The sequence below is a fragment of the Tupaia chinensis genome, unplaced genomic scaffold (assembly GCF_000334495.1).
Source record: "Tupaia chinensis unplaced genomic scaffold, TupChi_1.0 Scaffold142846_1, whole genome shotgun sequence".
In the NCBI taxonomy this organism is placed as follows: Eukaryota; Metazoa; Chordata; class Mammalia; order Scandentia; family Tupaiidae; genus Tupaia; species Tupaia belangeri.
Window position 1 is genome coordinate 1046390 of NW_006202691.1, and position 21130 is coordinate 1067519.

General features: G+C 38.6%; 1 protein-coding gene and 1 long non-coding RNA gene across 2 annotated transcripts in view; one reads left to right on the forward strand and one right to left on the reverse strand.

The window, feature by feature from the left end:
- LOC102479966 (uncharacterized) overlaps positions 1 to 20235 on the forward strand; it is a 135971-nt gene extending 115736 nt beyond the window's left edge. The window contains exons 3-4 of the long non-coding RNA XR_336745.2: positions 8948 to 9104; positions 20161 to 20235. This is a non-coding gene — a long non-coding RNA (uncharacterized LOC102479966). The remainder of the gene's footprint in view (positions 1 to 8947; positions 9105 to 20160) is intronic.
- Positions 1 to 21130, reverse strand: part of LPGAT1 (lysophosphatidylglycerol acyltransferase 1) — a 115591-nt gene that overhangs the window by 55306 nt on the left and 39155 nt on the right. Inside the window, exon 2 of the mRNA XM_006163699.3 lies at positions 20186 to 20450. Within this exon, the coding sequence (XP_006163761.1) occupies positions 20186 to 20423 (238 nt within the window). The 5' untranslated portion in view covers positions 20424 to 20450. The remainder of the gene's footprint in view (positions 1 to 20185; positions 20451 to 21130) is intronic.

A 21130-nucleotide genomic window follows, 5' to 3' on the forward strand; every position in this document is an offset into this window, starting at 1 on the left:
GAGCTGCAAGAGAGCAACCTTCCTAGATAAGGAGTCTGGCTGGCACAGGACCAGATCAAGAAGGCTCTGGACCTCCCTGCCCGTCTCTGACACCAGAGCTCACATGGAAGGTTCCGTGCATGGAGTGCTGATAGGCCTTCTCTCATTCACTCCTCACCAAGAGTAATTTCCTAAACATGCTAGCTGTGTGAGTGACTCTGGTTCCATCAGGTTCATCCCTAAGTAGGTTAAGACCTAGAGTTTTCCATCTTAAACATAAAAAACTTAAAAATAAAAACCTTAAGTGTCATTTTTTTTCCATAAGTAAGACAGAGACAGAAATAGAGAAAGAAACAACTTCCCCAACGAGGTTTTGACGCCATGATCTAGCCCCAGCCTTCTGCCAGCTCCAGACCATGGGTAAGCATATGCCTGATGTAATAAGGAAGGTGTCTGGTCTTGAATCGGGAACTCTCCCATGTGGGACTGCCTCTCAGAGAGTTTATACTTTACTGCTGCACCACCATCTGGTCCCCAGAAAATAAATTAAAAACAAACAAACAAACAAACAAACAAAACCTTCAGCACACACTGGATGCTCTCATTTCTTATCTCAACGTGATACATATTAGTGAGGCAGAGACAGAAATAGAGAAAGAAACAACTTCCCCAACGAGGTTTTGACGCCATGATCTAGCCCCAGCCTTCTGCCAGCTCCAGACCATGGGTAAGCATATGCCTGATGTAATAAGGAAGGTGTCTGGTCTTGAATCGGGAACTCTCCCATGTGGGACTGCCTCTCAGAGAGTTTATACTTTACTGCTGCACCACCATCTGGTCCCCAGAAAATAAATTAAAAACAAACAAACAAACAAACAAACAAAACCTTCCTTTGACCCTATATCCCTTCTGTAGCTATGACCAGGGAAGTCATACATTCTTGTTTCCATTTTATCTCCACCCATTCATCATTCATCTCCAACACCCTTCAACTAGTTTCCACTTCTACCACCTTAACGCAGCTGCTCTTGCCAAATGCAATAAAACCAGCGCTCATGGTATAAAGCGTAAACTCAGCAGCACCCCACAGGCCCCTGCCTTTCACTTCTCTTGGTTTCTGTGACCCCACACTCTTAAGGCACGTATTCCTTCTATCTCTCCAGCTGTTCCTCTGAAGCCTGTACCTTCTCCTCTTCGCCATCTCCAAAGGGTGGCATTTCCTCTAGAGTTGATCCTGGGCCTCTCCTCACTCGGGACTTACAATCTCCTTTGGCAGTCTAGGAGGCATCCATCGCCACAGCTTCAATACCATGGAAAACTTCCCAACTTATCTTTCTAGCTCATTTCCCTTCTGAGTTCCAGACTGTACATCCATGTCTCTTTCATTGCTCCACTTAGGTGCTTCTCATCTATCCTATGCTAATTTTTAAAACATTCCTCTTATTATTGTTGCTTCTCTAGGCTTCCCCATCCACCCAGCAGCTCATACCAGAAACCACAGGTTCATCCCTACCACCTGTCCTCTACTGCATCCTCTTTGTGCCATCCCTTAGCAGATCCTGACAATTTTCCCTTATAAAACTCTCCAGCTGGTTTACTTCTTTCCATCTCCACTGCCAATATCCCTGGCCCAATCAACTATCACCTTTGCCTGAATAAGACAAAATTCTTTCAGAGGGTATTCCAACCACACAAATCCATTTCTACAAAGCAGTGAGTATAGAATTACTAGCAGAAGTCTGATTGCACCATACCCTTACTTAAAAGCTTCAATAGATTCCTCTTAAGATAAATTTCAAAATCCTTAGTATGCACTATAAGGCCTCAAAGGATTTGGCCTCACTAGCACCGCCTCCCACCCTTACCAAGCCACAGCCAACCCGGCCTTTTCTTTGTTCCCAATGAGATAATCCCTTTCCTGCCTTTGTACAAACTGTCCCTCCTCCTAGCTTCATCTAGCCAATCCCTCCTTATTCTTCAGGTCTCAGTCTCAATGTCACTTTCCCAAGGCCATTCCTCCCTGACACCACTAGCCTGCAGATTAAGTCCTCTGTACATCCTCTCACAGTCCTATGCTTATTCTCCATAGCATTTTTCAAAGCTGTGATTACATGGTTACTACATGACTTCTGTTATTTGTCTCCCCCAAGAACAGGAGCTATGCTGTTTTGTTTGACACCGTACTCCCAGTCATCAGCACAATGACTGACACAGAGCAGCGACATAAATGTTTTGTAGTAGACTAAGTGACTGGGGCCCAGCCTCTGTGATATAGCTGGTAGAGTACCAGACAATGGAACTGGAAGCCACATGCCCATCACAGTTCAAGTCCATGGCCTGCTTGGCCTGAAAACATGCCAGCTACGTACATGTATGCCCATAATCCTGGGAAACTGGAGTACTGGAGAAAGGAGATTATGGTGTGACCAAGCCCTGTGGAGGGTGCTTCTCTCTCTCTCTCTTGCACATGAACTGTATCATGAATTAAAAAAAAAAAAAATTACTGGGGCCAGTAAGTGGAATGCTGGTTAAGGTGCTGGATTCCCATATGGCTGACTGCAGTTTGAGTCCTAGACTTGGAGGCTTGCTTTCTCTTTTCCTCTCTTTCTCTTTCTGTCTCTGGTGAAGTACACACACCCTATAACAAATTAAAATAATAATAATAATTTTTTAAAATATTAAAAATAGATGACTGAATTAATTAGAAGATCATTCAATTGCTTTGAAGCATTTCAGAATTTATAAACAATTTCATTAGTTCCTATTTAGACTATGCCTTACCCTATTATTTTTTTCAGAGATTTTTGCCATAGGACATGTACCCTCTCCAGAGAGACAGAAAGCAAGAAATCACTCCGCTAGGGAGTTGGCCACACCACAATCCCTTCTCCTCCATTCTCTTCTTGGAATTTTGGGTGCACACACACACAAGCCCAGTGTGAGTTTCAAGCCACTGGGTTCAGGACTTGAACAGCAGTTGGCCACATGGAAGTTTGGTCCATTAACCACTATGCAACCTGGTGCCCCCCTGGCTTACCTTATTTTTATTTAACAATTAAAGCAAGAACTCGATTGGGCTTTAAGCTAAGCTTGCATATACTCAATTATATTTCTTTTTTTTCCCCAAGAATTATTTATTTAATTTTATTTATTATTATTATGTTTTAGTTTGCCCTGGGGCATATGCACTCACTAGAGAAAGAGAGAGAGCAAGTGAGAAAGCAATCCACTAGGTCCAGGACTCGAACCACAGGTGGCCATTTGGAAGTGCAGTGCCTTCACCACTACAACACCTGCTGGCCTCATCAAATATATTTCTAAGACTATTCCATGAGTTAGCTTTTATTCATTTAACATACACTTTCCCAAAAAGTTAACATTTCCTTGGCATTAATATAATAATAAAAGTAATAATGAAAGTTATCATTTATAGAGTGCCAACAGCATGCTGTTTATTCTACATTCAAGCCTCATAAGAGATAAATAGCATAACTTTTGTTCTCACAGATGGTGAAACTTAGGCTCAGAGAAATTAAACAACTTACTCAGAGTTACATACCTAGCAAGTGGGGAGTGACAAGATCCAAACTCATACTAATTCAAAAGACATTGTTTTGCCCAATATATCACAATATTTCTAGTATCATATTTATTTCACAACATCTATTATTTGTTGAAAATACATCTGTATACAAGCATCTGAGGCTTAAAACAGCTTAAAGTGATTGCTTAAACTTTAAAATAGCTACCCACTTCAGTCTCTCATATACAAAAACCAATTCTACCCCAACTATATAAGACAGCCTACAATGATTATTCCAAATGACACCCTGTTCCTTATCCACATGATTTACACTTCATTTTACAAAATAAACTTAGCTTCCAATTGACTTTCATCTCTGTAAGGACCACAGTTAACCTTTAAAAATGGAATGATCACAGTAGTGGAAAATGTGTGTACTGATCGCTGTTTTTCTAAAACTTTTCACAGGTACATTTTGAACACATAGCTCATACTAAACTCAACTATCCCCAAACCATCCATCAGAATAAAAATCATGCCAAAAGTCCTTTTCACAGGCATGAAGCTAAATCGCATGACCTAGCACTGTTAACATATAGTAACTTTGCTTATTGACAGTAGCAGCCAATGAACATTTGAATGATCAAGCAATCTCCCAAGATACTTCTACCACTGATGTCCTGTTTTGTTTGGAGAGAGTAAACAAAAAATATTACCATTCCTTTTTTCTTTCTTTTCTTTTGCAAACTTTAGCCAGAGTGTGTATGTGCTCACCAGAGAAAGAGTGAAAAAGTACCTCTGGTGGTGAATGGTCATGCTATAATCCCTTACTCTCTCTCCTTTGGGGATCTGAGCATTCACGCACAAATGCCTGACATGTTTCTCAAACCACCAAGTCTGGAATTCAAACTACACCATCAGCCATGTGGGGTCTAGCCATTTTAACCACCATGCCATGGGGTGACCTCCTAATGACCATATTTTTAAGACAATTAATGAGACAAATAATTAGTAAACATTTCTCCAACATGGAGCTATTAAGGAAACTTTTAACCCAATTATGTATTTTAATTCTGAGAAACTGTTTAATTCAGTAAACACTTTTAAATCCAAGGCAGTGTTAAATTAGGATGTGAGTGTGAACTAGCCTCATTATTAAGGTCATAATAAATAACAAAAAGGATTGTAAGTTTTTAAGAATTAAAATACAATAAAATATACTTAGCACTCAATATTTACCACAAAACTACAGTAATCAAGGTAGTATGGTACTGACATAAGGAGAAGCATATAGCTCAATGGAACAGAATTGAAGTATGGAAATAAATCTATACCTCTCTGGTCAATTGATTTTTAACAAGGGTGCCAAAATCATTCAATGTGGAAAGAACAGACTTTTCAGCAAATTATGCCAAAACAAATGGATATTCTCATGTAAAGGAGTGAAGTTTCGACTTTTACTTTATACCATATTAATTCAAAATGGATCAAAGAACTAAATATAAAAGCTAACCTCTTAAAGAAAACACAGGTATAAATCTTTACAACCTTGGATTAAGCAATGGTTCTTAGAAATGACATTAAAAGCATAAGCAGCCAATGATAAAATAGATAGGGTCTAGAATTCAGAATTTAGAAACACAACTCAATGATAAAAGGACAAATAACCCTGTTTAAAAATGGGGGAAAAGGGACCAACAGTTGGTGTGATGGCTATGTCGCTGGACTCCCATGTGGTCAACCGCGGTTCGAGTCCTGGACCTGGAGGCTTAAACTTATGCAGGGTGTAGTGAAAAAGTACCTCTGGTGGTGAATGGTCATGCTATAATCCCTTACTCTCTCTCCTTTGGGGATCTGAGCATTCACGCACAAATGCCTGACATGTTTCTCAAACCACCAAGTCTGGAATTCAAACTACACCATCAGCCATGTGGGGTCTAGCCATTTTAACCACCATGCCATGGGGTGACCTCCTAATGACCATATTTTTAAGACAATTAATGAGACAAATAATTAGTAAACATTTCTCCAACATGGAGCTATTAAGGAAACTTTTAACCCAATTATGTATTTTAATTCTGAGAAACTGTTTAATTCAGTAAACACTTTTAAATCCAAGGCAGTGTTAAATTAGGATGTGAGTGTGAACTAGCCTCATTATTAAGGTCATAATAAATAACAAAAAGGATTGTAAGTTTTTAAGAATTAAAATACAATAAAATATACTTAGCACTCAATATTTACCACAAAACTACAGTAATCAAGGTAGTATGGTACTGACATAAGGAGAAGCATATAGCTCAATGGAACAGAATTGAAGTATGGAAATAAATCTATACCTCTCTGGTCAATTGATTTTTAACAAGGGTGCCAAAATCATTCAATGTGGAAAGAACAGACTTTTCAGCAAATTATGCCAAAACAAATGGATATTCTCATGTAAAGGAGTGAAGTTTCGACTTTTACTTTATACCATATTAATTCAAAATGGATCAAAGAACTAAATATAAAAGCTAACCTCTTAAAGAAAACACAGGTATAAATCTTTACAACCTTGGATTAAGCAATGGTTCTTAGAAATGACATTAAAAGCATAAGCAGCCAATGATAAAATAGATAGGGTCTAGAATTCAGAATTTAGAAACACAACTCAATGATAAAAGGACAAATAACCCTGTTTAAAAATGGGGGAAAAGGGACCAACAGTTGGTGTGATGGCTATGTCGCTGGACTCCCATGTGGTCAACCGCGGTTCGAGTCCTGGACCTGGAGGCTTAAACTTATGCAGGGTGTGTGTGTGTGTGTGTGTGTGCCCAAGATCCCGAGAGGAGAATGGAGGAGAAGGGATTGTGGTGTGGCCATGCCTCCTGGGGGGTGATTTCTTGCTTTCTGTCTCTCTGTCTCTCTCTGTCTTTCTGGCAAGCACAAGCGCCCTATAGCAAAAACCTCTCCAAACAAAGGGAAAAAAAGGAGGGGGGGGCCAGCAGGTGGAGTGGTGAAGGGTGCTGGAATCCCACATAGTCAACTGCGGTTCTAGTTCCAGACCTGGCAACTTGCTTTCTCACTTTCTCTCTCTCTCTCTCTCTCCCCCCTGATCTCTCTCTCAGCCTGCTTTCTCACTTTCTCTCTCTCTCTCCTTCCCCTGCTCTGGTCAAATTTAAGTAAATAAATAAATAAAATTAAATAAATAATTCTCTTAAAAAATGAGTAAAGAATGTGGATAGACATTTCAACAAAGATAAACAAATGGCCAATAAACACATGAAAAGATATTAGTTATTGAAGAAATATAAATCTAGGGACCAGCAGGTGGCATAGTGGTTAAGGTGCTGGACACTCCCACATGGCTGACCACGGTTCAAGTCCTGGACCTGGTAGCTTGCTTTCTCACTTTCTCTCTCTCTTTCTTTGTCTCTCTCTCTCTGGTCAAATTAAAATAAATGAATGAATAAATAAAACTAAATAAAATAAATCTTAAAAAAAAAGAAATATAAATGTAAACTACAATGATATGTCATTTCATATCCACTACAATTGAAAAAAAAAAAAAGAGAGAGAACATAACAAGTATTAGTGAGTAACAGGTATTACATGTGGATAGCCAGTTGTCCCAGCATCAATTAGTGAGGTTGTAGAAAAATCAGAACTCTCCTACATAGCTAGGTGGTGGGAATGCACAATACTGCAGCTGCTATGGAAAACATTTCGGCAGTTTCTTAAAAGTTAACCACAGAATTACCATAAAATCTAGCAATTTGACTCCTAGTTCCAATATAACTGAAAACATATGTTTACACAAAAACTTGTACATGAAGCTTCACAGCAACATTATTCATAACAACCACAAAAGTCCAAACAACACAAATGTTTATCAACTGATGAGTGTCTAAACAAAATACTGTCTATTCATAGACTGAAATATTACTCAGCATACAAAAGAATGAAGTACTGACACATGGCAAAATGCAGATGAACATTGAAACATTACAGAAAGTGAAAAAAGCCAGATATAAAAGATCACATATTGTATAATTCCATTTACATGAAGTGTCCAAAATAGATAAATCAATAAACACACAATCGTGAATATATGAAAAAACATTGATTTATACATATTTAAATGCTAAATTTTATGTTAACTGTATATCCCAATTTAAAAGTGTACATATACATACATGCTTAACAGTAAAGCTATACTAAACAGAGTTTGTGCTTTGATAATTCAGAAACATCTTTTTTTTGGAGAAGTTTTTGCTATAGGGCGCTTGTGCTCGCCAGAAAGAAAGAGACAGACAGAGACACAGAAAGCAATAAATCACCCCCCAGGGGGAATGGCCACGCCACAATGCCTTCTCCTCCATTCTCCTCTCGGGATCTTGGGCATGAACGCACACACGCCTGGTGTGAGTTTAAACCACTGGGTCCAGATTTGAACCACAGTCGACAATATGGGAGTCCAGCGACATAGCCATTATGCCAACTGCTGGTCCCTATCATTTAAAAAAAAAAAAAAAAAAAAGGTGTTCCTATGTTGAGACCCTGCCTTAGCTTCCTGAGTCACTGGGGCGAGACATATCACCACGTCGAGCTCTTCCAGTGTTGCCCATACTGGCTGCAGGCTAGCAACTTTTTTGCCTCAGCCTACTAAGTAGCTGGGACTATCAGTGTGCATCACTGTACATAGCTTTCAAAAGGCTGGGAATAAAACTTGGGCCTCCCCTGTTACTTCATTAAACCAAGTAGCAGCATCTACCAGTGTGTGCTACCATTGTTGACCCAAAAACATCTTTATATATTTAAATTTACAAATGCATTTTCCTTTAAACTATCAGATAATGCAAACTTCTAATTAACAGCATATGTAAAGTATGTATTATATACATGAGTCACATGGCTTCTTCAGGTTTAATGCATTACAAATTGTTTTGCAAGCAAAATTTGATCAGATTTATTATTAACCCTTTAGAAAAAGTGTAACCTTGTAACTTCTCTTCAAAATAATATTTAGCAGTTATCTGTACTATACTTTAAAAATAAACAGAAATCCACTAGGATTATTTGACTTCTTCTATTTTAAAAAATGAAATAGCAAAGAGAAATAACTAACTTTTAATAGTCTCAATTTAACACGATTATATTCATAAGAAGAAATGAGACTTTCTACCGACGAGTAAGTGTACGAACAGCAGGAAACATTTAACCAGGTTAGTAATATGGTGCATGAAACTTAAAAAACCTTGTGACCACAGCTCTTGCTAACAGTGTTCACTTCCCATGAATGCCTCTGCTTCATGAAATCAGCTATTGAGATCACTAACAAACATCTAGTTTTCAATGATAGAGTTCATTAGTTTCAGGTGCTACTAAGGTGTACAGAAGCAAAACCATTACATGCCTAACAGAAAAAGGCTAATAACTCTAACTTGGATTTTTTTTTTTTTTCAGATGAACACCCTCAAGTCTCTGTGGTCCAAGCAGGTGATAAAAATGAGCAAAGCAGGCCTAATGGAAGCCAGTGAGGAAGTAGGACAGTGGGTGAAGGAGCAAACACAGATCTCATGGCGGGGTGCAGCCATCCTGGAGCTCCAGTGAACTGTGGCAGGTAGCAATGAGGGCTCAGCCCTGTCAGATTTCTACTTCCTCCAAGGTCACTGGAAATGGAGATTTGTTCTCATGTTTGTGAAATCTCCCTAATTTTGAAATTTTGGCAACTACTTTTTAAAAAGTTTAAATAGTGCTAAGGCCAAATAAAATACATCAGCTATGGAATATGGCCACTAGTTTACGAACTGGTAAACATAGGAAACTAGTTTATAACAATATTTATCAGTGTTTGGAGGGCACTGGTGATCCTTGATGTTTTCAAGGTCGCCCATAGATCAGAGCCTATAGAGTAGTATTAATGTCACATTTCATTCATACTCCCTACTGAAGCAGCAAAGATGATTCAGTTCTTCCACTCACTGCAATGACATACTCTTACTGTGGCCAAATGAAATAGGGTGGATGTCTTAACTATATTAGTAAATAGTTTAAAAACTGAAATAGTTTGGAACTACTGAAAGAGAAAAAATATATTTTGGAGGCTACATCCTGCTTTTGGAAGGATCTCAAAAAAACTAATCAGATGGGAAAATTGGTCTCCATTTTAAAACAATCAACTAGAGCACAGATGAATGGCAATACAGCTATCTGAATTATAATTATGTAGTTGAACAAAAACCTTGTGTTGTACTTTCTGGCATGAACATGATAGTGCTATGGACATGATTATTCCTAGAAAATATGCATAGTGACAGGAGAAAAAAGCACACAAAATTCCTTTTTCAGCAAGCCAGGGTAAAAGTAAAAATATAAAACTCTAAAATGCCTGAGAGCAGGGCTGAGATCAAACACGGTAGACATAATCTACGTTGGGTGGAGCAGACATAGAGATAGTGTGGCATGTGATAAGGGCACAACAGCAGCAGATCTCAGAAAGCAACAGTAATAATACACCTCCGTAAGGAAAGGGATTTATGCTGGCATGCTAGGGCTTTCTAGCTGAAATTCTAGGAATGGGAAGTCCAGAACTGGTGGCAAAACTCCTCCTAGACTCAGTTTACTTTGGACTTGTGGCAACCCAGGAAAACACATCCCAGTGCTACATATGAAAAAGACTGTCTCTGTTGCAGAAATCTAGAAATCTACTCTGGCCCTACCCAGACCTACTGCAAACAGACTTAGAAAAATACAATTCATTTAACCACAAGGAATAAAAAGGAAATTGGCATGACACTGACTGAAGGATACTATAAGAAAAATTATAGAAATGGGCAATAAGCAGCATACTATGCAACTGTCAAGGAATGCTTACCAGAAAAATACTACAATGGAGAAGATAAAGATTCTAACTGAACATTCTTGCATGAATTTAAGAAAACCAATGAATTCACCACCACTACAATCAAGACCTCAAAGCAGACATACAAGAGTGAAGGAGAAAAATGTATAGACAACAGGAATAGAGGAAGCAGAAATGGCAGGGTACAACAAAGCAATAAAAGAATAAACCAAAAAAAAAAAAATCACAGACATGAAGAAAAAACTGAAAGGAGAACAAAGATGACACATTGCAGAAAACAGACGACGAGTCACTAAAAACAGAAACAAACAAATGAAAAAGTGTTTAAAAGGTTAAAGAGAAAAATAATACATACAAAAGACACATACAGAAAGATTCAACATACATGTAACTAAGATCTCCCTCAAAAAAGGGACACCAAAATAATGAAACAAAACAGATATTTAAAGATATAATTAAGGTAACTTTTCTGAAATAAAATAGATTTGAATCTACAGTACAAATAAAATAGATGTGAATCTATAGTACACATTAATAGGGTACACATGTATCAGGAAAAATTGAACTAGACAGTCAACACCAATATATACTAGTAAATTTACTAGTTATCAAGATAAAGAGACTCCTTTGGCTAAAAAGGGAAAAAAATCAAATTATCAGATGGCAAAAAATTCATGCTGGTGTTATGCATTTGCACAGTAACATTTATAGTAGTTCTTCTTTATCTAAGGTTTCACTTTCCATAGTTTCAGTTATCTGTGGTCAACCATGATTAGAAAATATTAAATGGGGCCAGCCTGTGGTATGATAGTTAAAGTGGCTAGTTCCACATGGCCAACTGCATGGTTCAAGTTCCAGACCTGGTGGCTTGAAAAACACACCAGGTGTGCATGTGTGTGGATGCCCAAATTTCTGAGACGAGAATGGAGGAGAATGGATTGTGGCATGGCCATCTCCCCTTGGGGGGGGTGATTTCTTACTTTCCCTCTTTCTCTCTCTCTCTGCCTGTCTCTGGAGAGTGCACATGTGCTATAGCAAAAACAAAACAAAATAAAACAAAACAAAAAATTAAATGAAAAATTCTAAAAATAAATAATTATTAAAAAATAAATCATTACTAAGTTTCAAATTACTCACTGTTCTGAGTGGCATGATGAACTCTTATACTGTCCTACCTGTAACAGGAATCATTTCTTTGTCCAGAATACTTGTGCTAATATATGCTACCTGCCCATGAGTGACTTGGTAGTCATCTAGGTTATCATACCAAATACACAGTACACATAGAGTTTGATACTACCCACAGTTTCCAGTCCTCATTGGGGGTTTTGGAATGTATCTCTCACAGGTAAAGGGGAATTATTATAATGCCCAAAGACATGTGCACAACCCCTGTAAGACACTCAAGGAAAAAATTGTGAGCCAAAAATTTTATAACTTGCTAAACTATCCTTCAAGTGTAAAGCAACAAGAAAGCTCTAAAAATGTGGTAAGAATAATGCTCCGTATTGTTCCCATGAGTCCTTATTGAAAAACTACTAAAAGATAACTTCTCCATTTAAGAATTTGAGTGAGCATTAAATATGCTTAACTAAAAAATCAGGACAAAAACAGATGGAGATTAAGGGTGGTAAAACAGAAGTAAATATAGGTCAAAACACTGTATAAATGCAAACAGCATAAACTGGGAGAAGGGAGAAAGGAAGAAGGATGTTTAATAAGCTTATTGGCGACTCTGATGTAATAATTGAGAGTCAAAGCATAGCCTTAAAGCTCACAAATAAAGTAGTAGAAGTGTAATACATAACAGTACAAATAAATACTATTGACTAAAATTAGGTGATGATGGAGAGAAGGGGGAAATTTAGAAGAGTTTTACCTTTGTTCATAGACCAATGCAACCAATAGAGAACTAAGAATACTATATAAAGTAACTAATAAAAATACAAGTATAAAAATACAAATATTCCTAAATATCATAATAAAAAGGGCAAAAAGAACCCCCCAAAACAAAAACAGATTACACAGTGAAAAACTTAAAATTTATATTTATTTTAAAAAGGAAAACTTGCCTAGTTGCAGTGGTTCACAGTTAGCACCACTGCTTAGGAGGCTGGAAGCCACATGGGATGCCCAGGTTCAGTTCCTGGGACAACTTTAACACAGTGTGGACTTATTAATTGGGAGGTTGGAGCAGGATAATGATGACATGGCAAGGCCTTGTCAAAATACCTACCTGTTGGGACCAGCAGTTAGCGTAATGGCTATGTCGCTGAATTCCCACATAGTCGACCGAGGTTCGCGTCCCAGACCCGGTGGCTTAAAACTCACACCAGGTGTGTGTGCATGCGTGCCCAAGATCCCAAGAGGAGAATGGAGGAGAAGGGATTGCGGTGTGGCCATCCCTTAGGGTGGGTGATGTCTCCCTTTCTGTCTCTCTGTCTCTCTCTGTCTGTCTGGTGAGCACACACGCCCTGTAGCAAAAAACAAAAAACCTCTTCAAAAAATAAAAAATACCTACCTGTGTCTCTCTTTCTTTCCCTCTCTTTCTCACTCTCTCATAAAAAGGGAGAAAAACTCAGAAAACATAAAATAATATATAATGACAGAGCCAAGATGAAACTTATTTGACATATGAATAAATTATAAATGAATTCAACTCACATGAAAAGAGATTTTCACATTGACTCCGAAAGCAAACCTAACTCCATGCTATATATTAGAGGCACATTTAAATGAAAGTCATTTTTAAAATTTGAAAACAAAAGGACAGGCAAAGCTATATCAATAAATATCAAAAAATAAATAAATAAAGCAGAATAGTTTTGCTCAGCTCTGAATGACTCAAGAACCTGAGGTTTTAATCATTATGAACACTACAAATACTGCCCCAAGTGTTCTTGTGGGTGTGTGTGCATGAGGAATACACATATTTCAAAAAAATAAAATAAAATATTCAACTATAAACATCTTTAAAGTAAGATCAGATATCAAGTTTACAGTACCACCAAATTGCTGAGTTTAAATCATATTTACTTTTAATAGCAAATTTTCCATATAAAAATCAAAACACTGTACTGTGAACTTTTTCTTAAATCACTTGTGAAGCTCACATCATGCACTTACTCCTTATTCTGATAACAATCTACTTTCAAGTACTCAAAAATTAAAATTCTGGTGGAACTGTTGTTCTCCAATTTGGTAGAAACTTAAGCAAGTTGGATTTTATGGAATTCCAGTATACTACAAATATCTCCATTAAACCAATAATTTTTTAACCTCTTACAGGATTCCATGGCTTTAGATGTTAGGGATAGTGATAGTGCTTTCAGATTTTAAAGAGTTGAAGCTTCAGAAAGACATTTCAATGCCTCAGCAGTAAAAGGGAATATGGGTAGCAAAAATTATGAAACACTCTAGGAACATTATTGAAAGGTCAATATTGGCTCTTTAAATACAAAAATAAACTCTAGCAACATCGACTTAATTAATGCTTAATGTGTAAGAGGAAGTAACTGTGATGCTTCAATTTCAACATCAATAACCAAAGCAAAGGAGATAAAAATAGTACTGATCTGATAAAACTGTTGTATTAAATGATGGAAGCACTTAGAACACTACTTGGCTTATATTTCAATAAATGCTAGCTAATATCACCACAAAGATATAAATTTCAAGTCTTTTAATCTACTACAATCACTGATAACAGAGTTAGACAAGACATACACAGAGGAATATTTCCCTAATTAAAAAGAATTTAAAGCCTCTCCTTCCTCAAGTCCCCCATTCCCTCCCTGCCATCACCTACTGCTGACGCTAGATCAGGAGGCCATTCTCTTTCATCCCATGAACTGTCTGTATATTTTCACTGTAGGTGCACTGTCTCCCCATCGTGTCTGCTGTGAGCTCCTTAAAGTGATTATGAGGCCAGACAGTGGCACAGCAGCAAAACACAATGCACTTTGAGGCTTACCTACATGGAAAGGTTTGGGGTTCGTGTCATGAGATCTTCCTAAAGGTGAGACATGTGTATGCCAGTGATCCAGGGCTAGCTGAAGCTGGGAATAGATCACAGTATCAAGACCGTGTTGGGAGTGCTGTCTATCTCACTCATTCATGGAAGAAATAAATCAATGAACTAAAAAAAATAAAAAGGTAAGTGGGAGGCATCATAGCCTAGTAATCCAGTTCAGGGTTTATTTTTTGTGGATTGTAACGACCTCAATATCAGACCTTTCAGGAAGGTAGGCAGGTAAGGAACCTCAGTTGGGACCAGAAAAGAAAGAAGGGGATGTTCAAAACTAGACATTCACTTGAGCATCCTGTGGGCATCACATAACAAATCAACCTCTAGGGTTATAAAAAAGATACAGTAAATTGGCCAGCCAGTGGTGTGGTGGTTAAAGAGACTAGATCTCACAAAGCTGACTGAGCCATTCCAAACCCGGACCCAGTGATTTAAAAAATATTCCAGGTATATATATGCCCAAAATCCCAAGAAGAGAAGGGAGGAGAAGGGATTGCAGCATGGCCATCCCCTGAGGTACAATTTCTCACTTTCCCTCTCATTTTCTCTGTCTCTCTCCAGTGAGCACATGCACCTACAGAAAAAAAACTAAGGAAAAAAAAATAGCGGACACGAGCAGATAAAGTTCTTCACCAGTGAGTAGATATATTGAAGTTAAACCTAAATGTTAAAGCTAGATCAAGACCATAGACTCCCAGAGGTTCTCCTAGATTTCAGTGCTCTTTCTACTAGAACAATGCCATCCAAATGTTGACTGCAGTCATAACAATAAATACAACCTACAGTACCACTCAGAACAGATACACACATTTCTGATTTCTTCTAGTTAATTCTATTCTTTGTTTAAAAGGTTTTTTTTTTTTTATTTATTCTGAGAGAGAAAGAAAGAAGTACCTCCAATAGGTTCCTCCTTCTATGATCCACCTTCAGTCTTAACTAGCTTGGATCACAGGCACCCATGTGTGTGCCTGGAATGCATAGGGAAGTCCCAGGACATGAACTCGAGATCTCCGCATGTGAGTCCATTTGCACTACCTCTACACTACTGCCTAGCCCTCTACTTAATTCTATCATATTTCACTGCTCAAGCCCCATAGCACTGTGGTTAAGTTCTGTGCATCAGAAGCTGGATCCCACATGGCTGATCATAGTTCAAGTCCCATCCCAGGCAGCTTGGAAAACACGCTGGGCAATGTGCATGCATGCCTAAGCCTCGATGGAATGAAGAAACTGGAGAAGGGATTGTGGTGTGACTGGTCTTGTTCTCTCTCTCTCTGGCAAGTGCATATACCCTCTGGCAATTAAAATTTTAAATAAATTTTAAATATGTTTATATTAACACATTAAATTGGCTTTATGATTAAAGGTTGTAAAATATTGCTCTAGTAGATACCTTTTTAAACCTTCTCTAGAATTTTAAGTCATATATAATTCCTAAAAATTAATTTTTGCACAAAGATTTTATATCCTACCAGTAAAAGTAGGATACTATCAAATAATCAAATAACCCCAAAGACAAACATAAAGCCATGGCAGCTATCATCTGAAGAGTAGGAGAAAGCTAAACCTAACCTCCATTAGCTTTCCTGCAAGCCTCCCCAAGTAAATACCCAACCTAAGAAAAACAGCTTTTGCTAAGCAAAAACAGCTTGGCAGCAAGTACCTGGCACCCAGGCTCCCTTCCAGCCAGACTGGTGGCCCATAAGTGGGAGTTTCCACATATAATTTATATATGTGTGTATGAGGTTTTTGCTATAGGGCATATGCACTCACCAGAAAGACAGAGAGAAACGGAGAGACAGAACGTGAGAAATCACCCCCTAAGGGGATGGCCATGCCACAATCCCTTCTCCATTCTCCTCTCAGGATCTTGGGCATGCACACACAGGTGCCCAGTGAGTTCAAGCCACCAGGTCCGGGACTCAAACCGTGGTCGACTACATGGGAGTCCAGCGACATAGACGTTACACCAACTGCTGGTCCCTACAATTACTATTTTTAAATTATTTCACATATAGAGACTTCAAATGTGTGTGGATAACAATGACGTTACTAAAATAAGTAAACAAAAATCAAATAAACTCTTTTAAGTATATAGGTTTTGTTTTGCACATACAAAATCTCTCTGAAATCTGCCAATCTTCACTTAAATTGGGAAGTTACTGATTTATACCAGCTCCAAATAAAGGAGGCAGCAGTGGATCATTAAAATTAGGTATCTCTTTTGGTCTGCCCTTGAAATTCTAAGGCTGGGGGAGCTGGTGGTGTGGTAATTAAGATGGCTAGATCCCACATGGCTAATCATGTGGTTCAAGACCCAGATCTGATGGCTTCAGAAATACGCATGCTTGAGCATGCATGCATGCATGTCTAAAATCCCAAGAGAAAGAAGGGAGTGTAGTGTAACCATCCTTCATGGAAGGCGCTTTCTCACTTACCCTCTCTCTCTATGTCTCTCTCCAGCAAATGCATGTGATCTCTGGCAAATTACAAAAAAAAAAAAAAAAAAAAAATACTAAGACAAAGCCAGCATAAAACTCTTCCTCAACATGAGGTGTTTGCCCAGCCCTTCTCACTAAAAGAAATGTGATAACAATCATCACTCACCAGCAGCAAGCTAAGGATAAACAAACTCCCTTGTCCAGAGTTCTTTCAAGGAATGTTTCCCTGACAAGTTGAAGAGTTAGAAACACGCAGAAAAACTGGAAAAGCCCTTTCCACCCTCTATGTCCACAGGCAGTCTTCAAGCTCTGAGAATGCAAACTAAGTACAAGAATGTTCATGTGGGTTCTTGGGCTTACCAGTATCACCATTCCTCACTCAAGAAGTTTAAAGGACTTTGTTTTTGTGATGTTTGCCTCAAATTATGAGACAATTTTATAACTTAAAATCTTCTAGGGGCCAGCAGATGGAGTAGTGGTTAAGGGTGCTGGACTCCCACATGGCCGACTGTGGTTCGAGTCCCAAACCTGGTGGTTTGCCTTCTCACATTCTCTTTCTCTTCTGTCCCTTTCTGGTCAAAATAGAATAAATAGATAAATAAAGCTAAATAAAATAATTCTTTAAAAAAACTTCCTGTCTACCCAAAAAGTTCTGTTGAGAACTAGAGAAAGATATTCTTATTATAAAATAAGAACAATCAAATGCAATATTCCTGAGAAAAGGAAGAAAGCCATACCTACAATTTATTAGCTTTATCTAACTAAAAGAACTTTCTGTGATGATGGACATGGTCTAGCTTTGTGCTATCTTATACAGTGGCCACTAGCCATCTAATATTGAGTATTTGAAAGGTGGCTGGTGTGACTGAGGAACTAAATTTTAAATTTTATTCCATTTTAATTCATTTAAAGAGTCACATGAAGCCAGTAGCTACCACATGGGACAGGATGGGCTAGAGAATCAACCTAATTCCTCAGCAACAGAGCTGAGTACTGGAATCATCTTACGCTGAATGTCACAATTTGAAAAAAAAAAAATTCTATTCCAATATTCCATTTTCAGCTTTCTAATTGATATTTAAGCTTTCCTCATAAGTCATTTTTCAGCAATTTTGGCAATTTTTATTCTAAAACAAGAACATATTAAATCTGTTGAGCAGGATTCCTTTAGCAGCATTCAATTTTCCATCTGTGAAACTTAGATATGGGAAAAGAAAAAACATGTATAAGCCCCTCCTCCTCTTGATAAAAAGGGATGAGATGAAACACATAATCCAAAGAAAGGCTACTAGAACCCCTGAGATTCTTTTATGGTACACCTATCCATTAACCCCTCTAGGCTTGCTTCTTTAAACCTAATTTTGTATTCCTTTCAACAAAATTCATTCCTACATGTTTGACCTCCTGACTGTATTCTGTTATGATCAGACTACAACCAGATCCTTAAACGTCAAGTATTCTACCTACAGAAAACGATTTAACATACACACATTAAACTATTCTATATTTAAGTAAGACGAACTGATCAAGTTGCGTAGCCTGAAGAAGAGCAGATGCTTCCAAGAGACTAAAATAAGCAGATCATGCCAAGACCACTTTCAAAGCAGGTGGCTAAGAAAACTCTACACAGTTCTACAGTCAGCAAGGAAGAGACACCCCCAAGAAAATATGCTTTAAAAAATTCTGCAGCCATGCTATGGCTATGAAATAACTAACCTTAATTTCAGGCAGCATCACTGTAATCTCAAGGTCAGTGCCAAAGTAAATTTTTCCACCTTCCCACCATGCTAACCCTTATCCATAAATAAAATATACCACAAGAACATGCTCAAACATTTCAGCTATTTCATTGTGTTTACGGAGAATAAACTTCTAGAACTTGTTCCTAAAAATACTATGAGCTCATGTAAAATGAGCAAACTTCTCTATACTGTATGAAGAATAAACTCACTAGTACCACACAGTATCTCTGGGAATGCTCAAACTATACCAAGCAAAGCAATTCTAAGATAGCAGTGCAATTCAGGTAAGAATTCACCACCAGAGACTTGAACTTCATCTTTCTCTGCCACTGCTGTTGCTACCATCAGGTCCTCAAAAGGACTAGAAGCTCATCTACTGTATCCAAAGAGCACTGGAATCTCAACAAGACACATGACAAGAAAGCAATGTATACATTATCCTAGTAGCTTCAGCTCTTGCAGAATAATGAATGGCTTTTCTGGAAGGAGAAGGGGCTTCATATGTGGCAACTGAGAGCACTCAGACAGCAAGAATGTTAGATCCCATAAAAGCTGCATACTTTCAGTTCTTTTCCCCGGTGTATAAGTAAAATCTACAGATGCAGACTGGGCAGGAAAGAGGGAGACAAGAGAATTTCAAATGGAGATCTGATGTGTAGCTCGACCCTGGGATATCCTTCTCAGTCTTTCAAGCTATGAGCTACAGACTGCATTGACCACAGCATCTGCAGCATGATCTCTATCTACAGAGCCTGTCTACCAAGTTAGAAATTTCTATGATAAAACCCTCCACATCTGACAAGTGCCAGAAATCTCAATGCCTTTTTCATTATCTTAATTCTTGGGGGAAAAAAATCGAGTAAACATAATGAATGATACAGAGCTTTCACAGCAGAGGCATAAGTTCTCAAGACACATAAGGTTTATACAGAAAATAAACATTACTTCTCATTTTGTTCTGTAAAGGTCCACCTCAGATAGTGCTAACTCCTTCTTTCCCAAATGCAATTTAAAAACAAATAGAAATCTACATAAAGACAGTCAGAAGATAAATTAGCTTAATCTGGAAAACTTATTTTTATATTTAATACCCCAGATTTATGAGACAAAGTGTAGCTTCTAATAAACAAAAGATACATTCATAACAGCAAAGAAAGCCATTTTTTGTTTGGCCTAAAACGTTAAAATATAAGATACATTAAATGAAAAATCTTATTTACCCATCTTGCTTAAATTGGGTTCAGTCTTTATTCTAAATTCCCAATGTTGACAGGCTTTACCACTTTACTTTATAAGCCCTCAAGTCCTCTATAGAGTGCACTCCTACTCCTCTACAAAAGCTTCCCTAGGCCAGTTTTAATAAATGAATGTCAATCATACCAAAAACCTTATTTAAGGAATTTATCAACATATAATTATGCAATCATACATCCAAAAACATCATGCTTCTAAATTGAGAGTCTGAAGGGAAACCCAACAAAATTGTTTTCTGTTTATGTTTTCAATAGTCAAAGCACAAAAGCACCTTCAACTCAAAGTGTAATGTATATATTTAATCATGGCTCCCAGCTTAAGCCTAACATTAGAATTTTTTTCATTTGCAGTTAACAACAGTGTTCTGGCTCTTACCTGTATATCCAGCATACCATCCCCAGGAAGCCACCATTCCTAAAAGCCATTTATACATGATGCCTTCAAGATACCAGAACCGTTTACTGTCCAGCATTCGCAGGGGCTGAAGTACAATCACATAGCAGATGTAGGATGGAATTGCAACCAGGTTGTTGACGACCATGAAGGCAAACCTCAGCAGCGCTTTCACCAGGATCCAGCCCAGCCACGGAGCTTCTTCCAAAGTCATAGCCATTCTCACATTGGAGTCCGTCCGGCTTTTCTGGAGTGAGAGGAAAATGCATTTAAAAAGGAAAATGAATTAAACACATCTGAACAGTCGCCGGCATAGAAATCACCTCCACAAAAATAAAGGAAGGAGCGAGGGTCTGAGCTTCCCGGTGTAGTACCTCGGCAATCTCCCGGGGAAATTCCAGAGGGGGACGGAGAGCGAAGGAGGAGGAGCCGCACAAGGTCAAGGGAGCTGTTCGCCGAGGCGCGGGCTATGTCATAATATATTTAGCAAATGATAATACATTCCCACTTGCGGGCCGAGCGGCCCGCACCGCCTCCCACTGCGGTCGTCTCTTTGGACTTTAAGGAAAAGAGAGCCCCTAGCTCCAGTCGCCCTCAGTGCCTCCGCACTGACGCCACGCGGGAGCGACTCAGGAAACCGGGACCTCAAGGTGTTCGACTCCCCAGACCCGAGCACCGCGGTCTCCCCCAGCCCATCCTGCACATCAACCCATTCCCTTAAAGCGGCTCTCGCAGGAGCCAGCGTTCCGCTCGGCATTTTCAAGTGCACAAAAGGGTTTTTTCTTTCTTTTCAGAAAAAAAAAAGGGGGGGGCTAGAAAACGAAGCAAAAAGGTGAGAGGAAGAAGGGGGGGATGAAAAAGCCAAAAGAGGAAGGGCAGAGGTGGGGGAGGGGAGCAACGCCGGGGGCGGCGAAGGCGGAGGGCCAG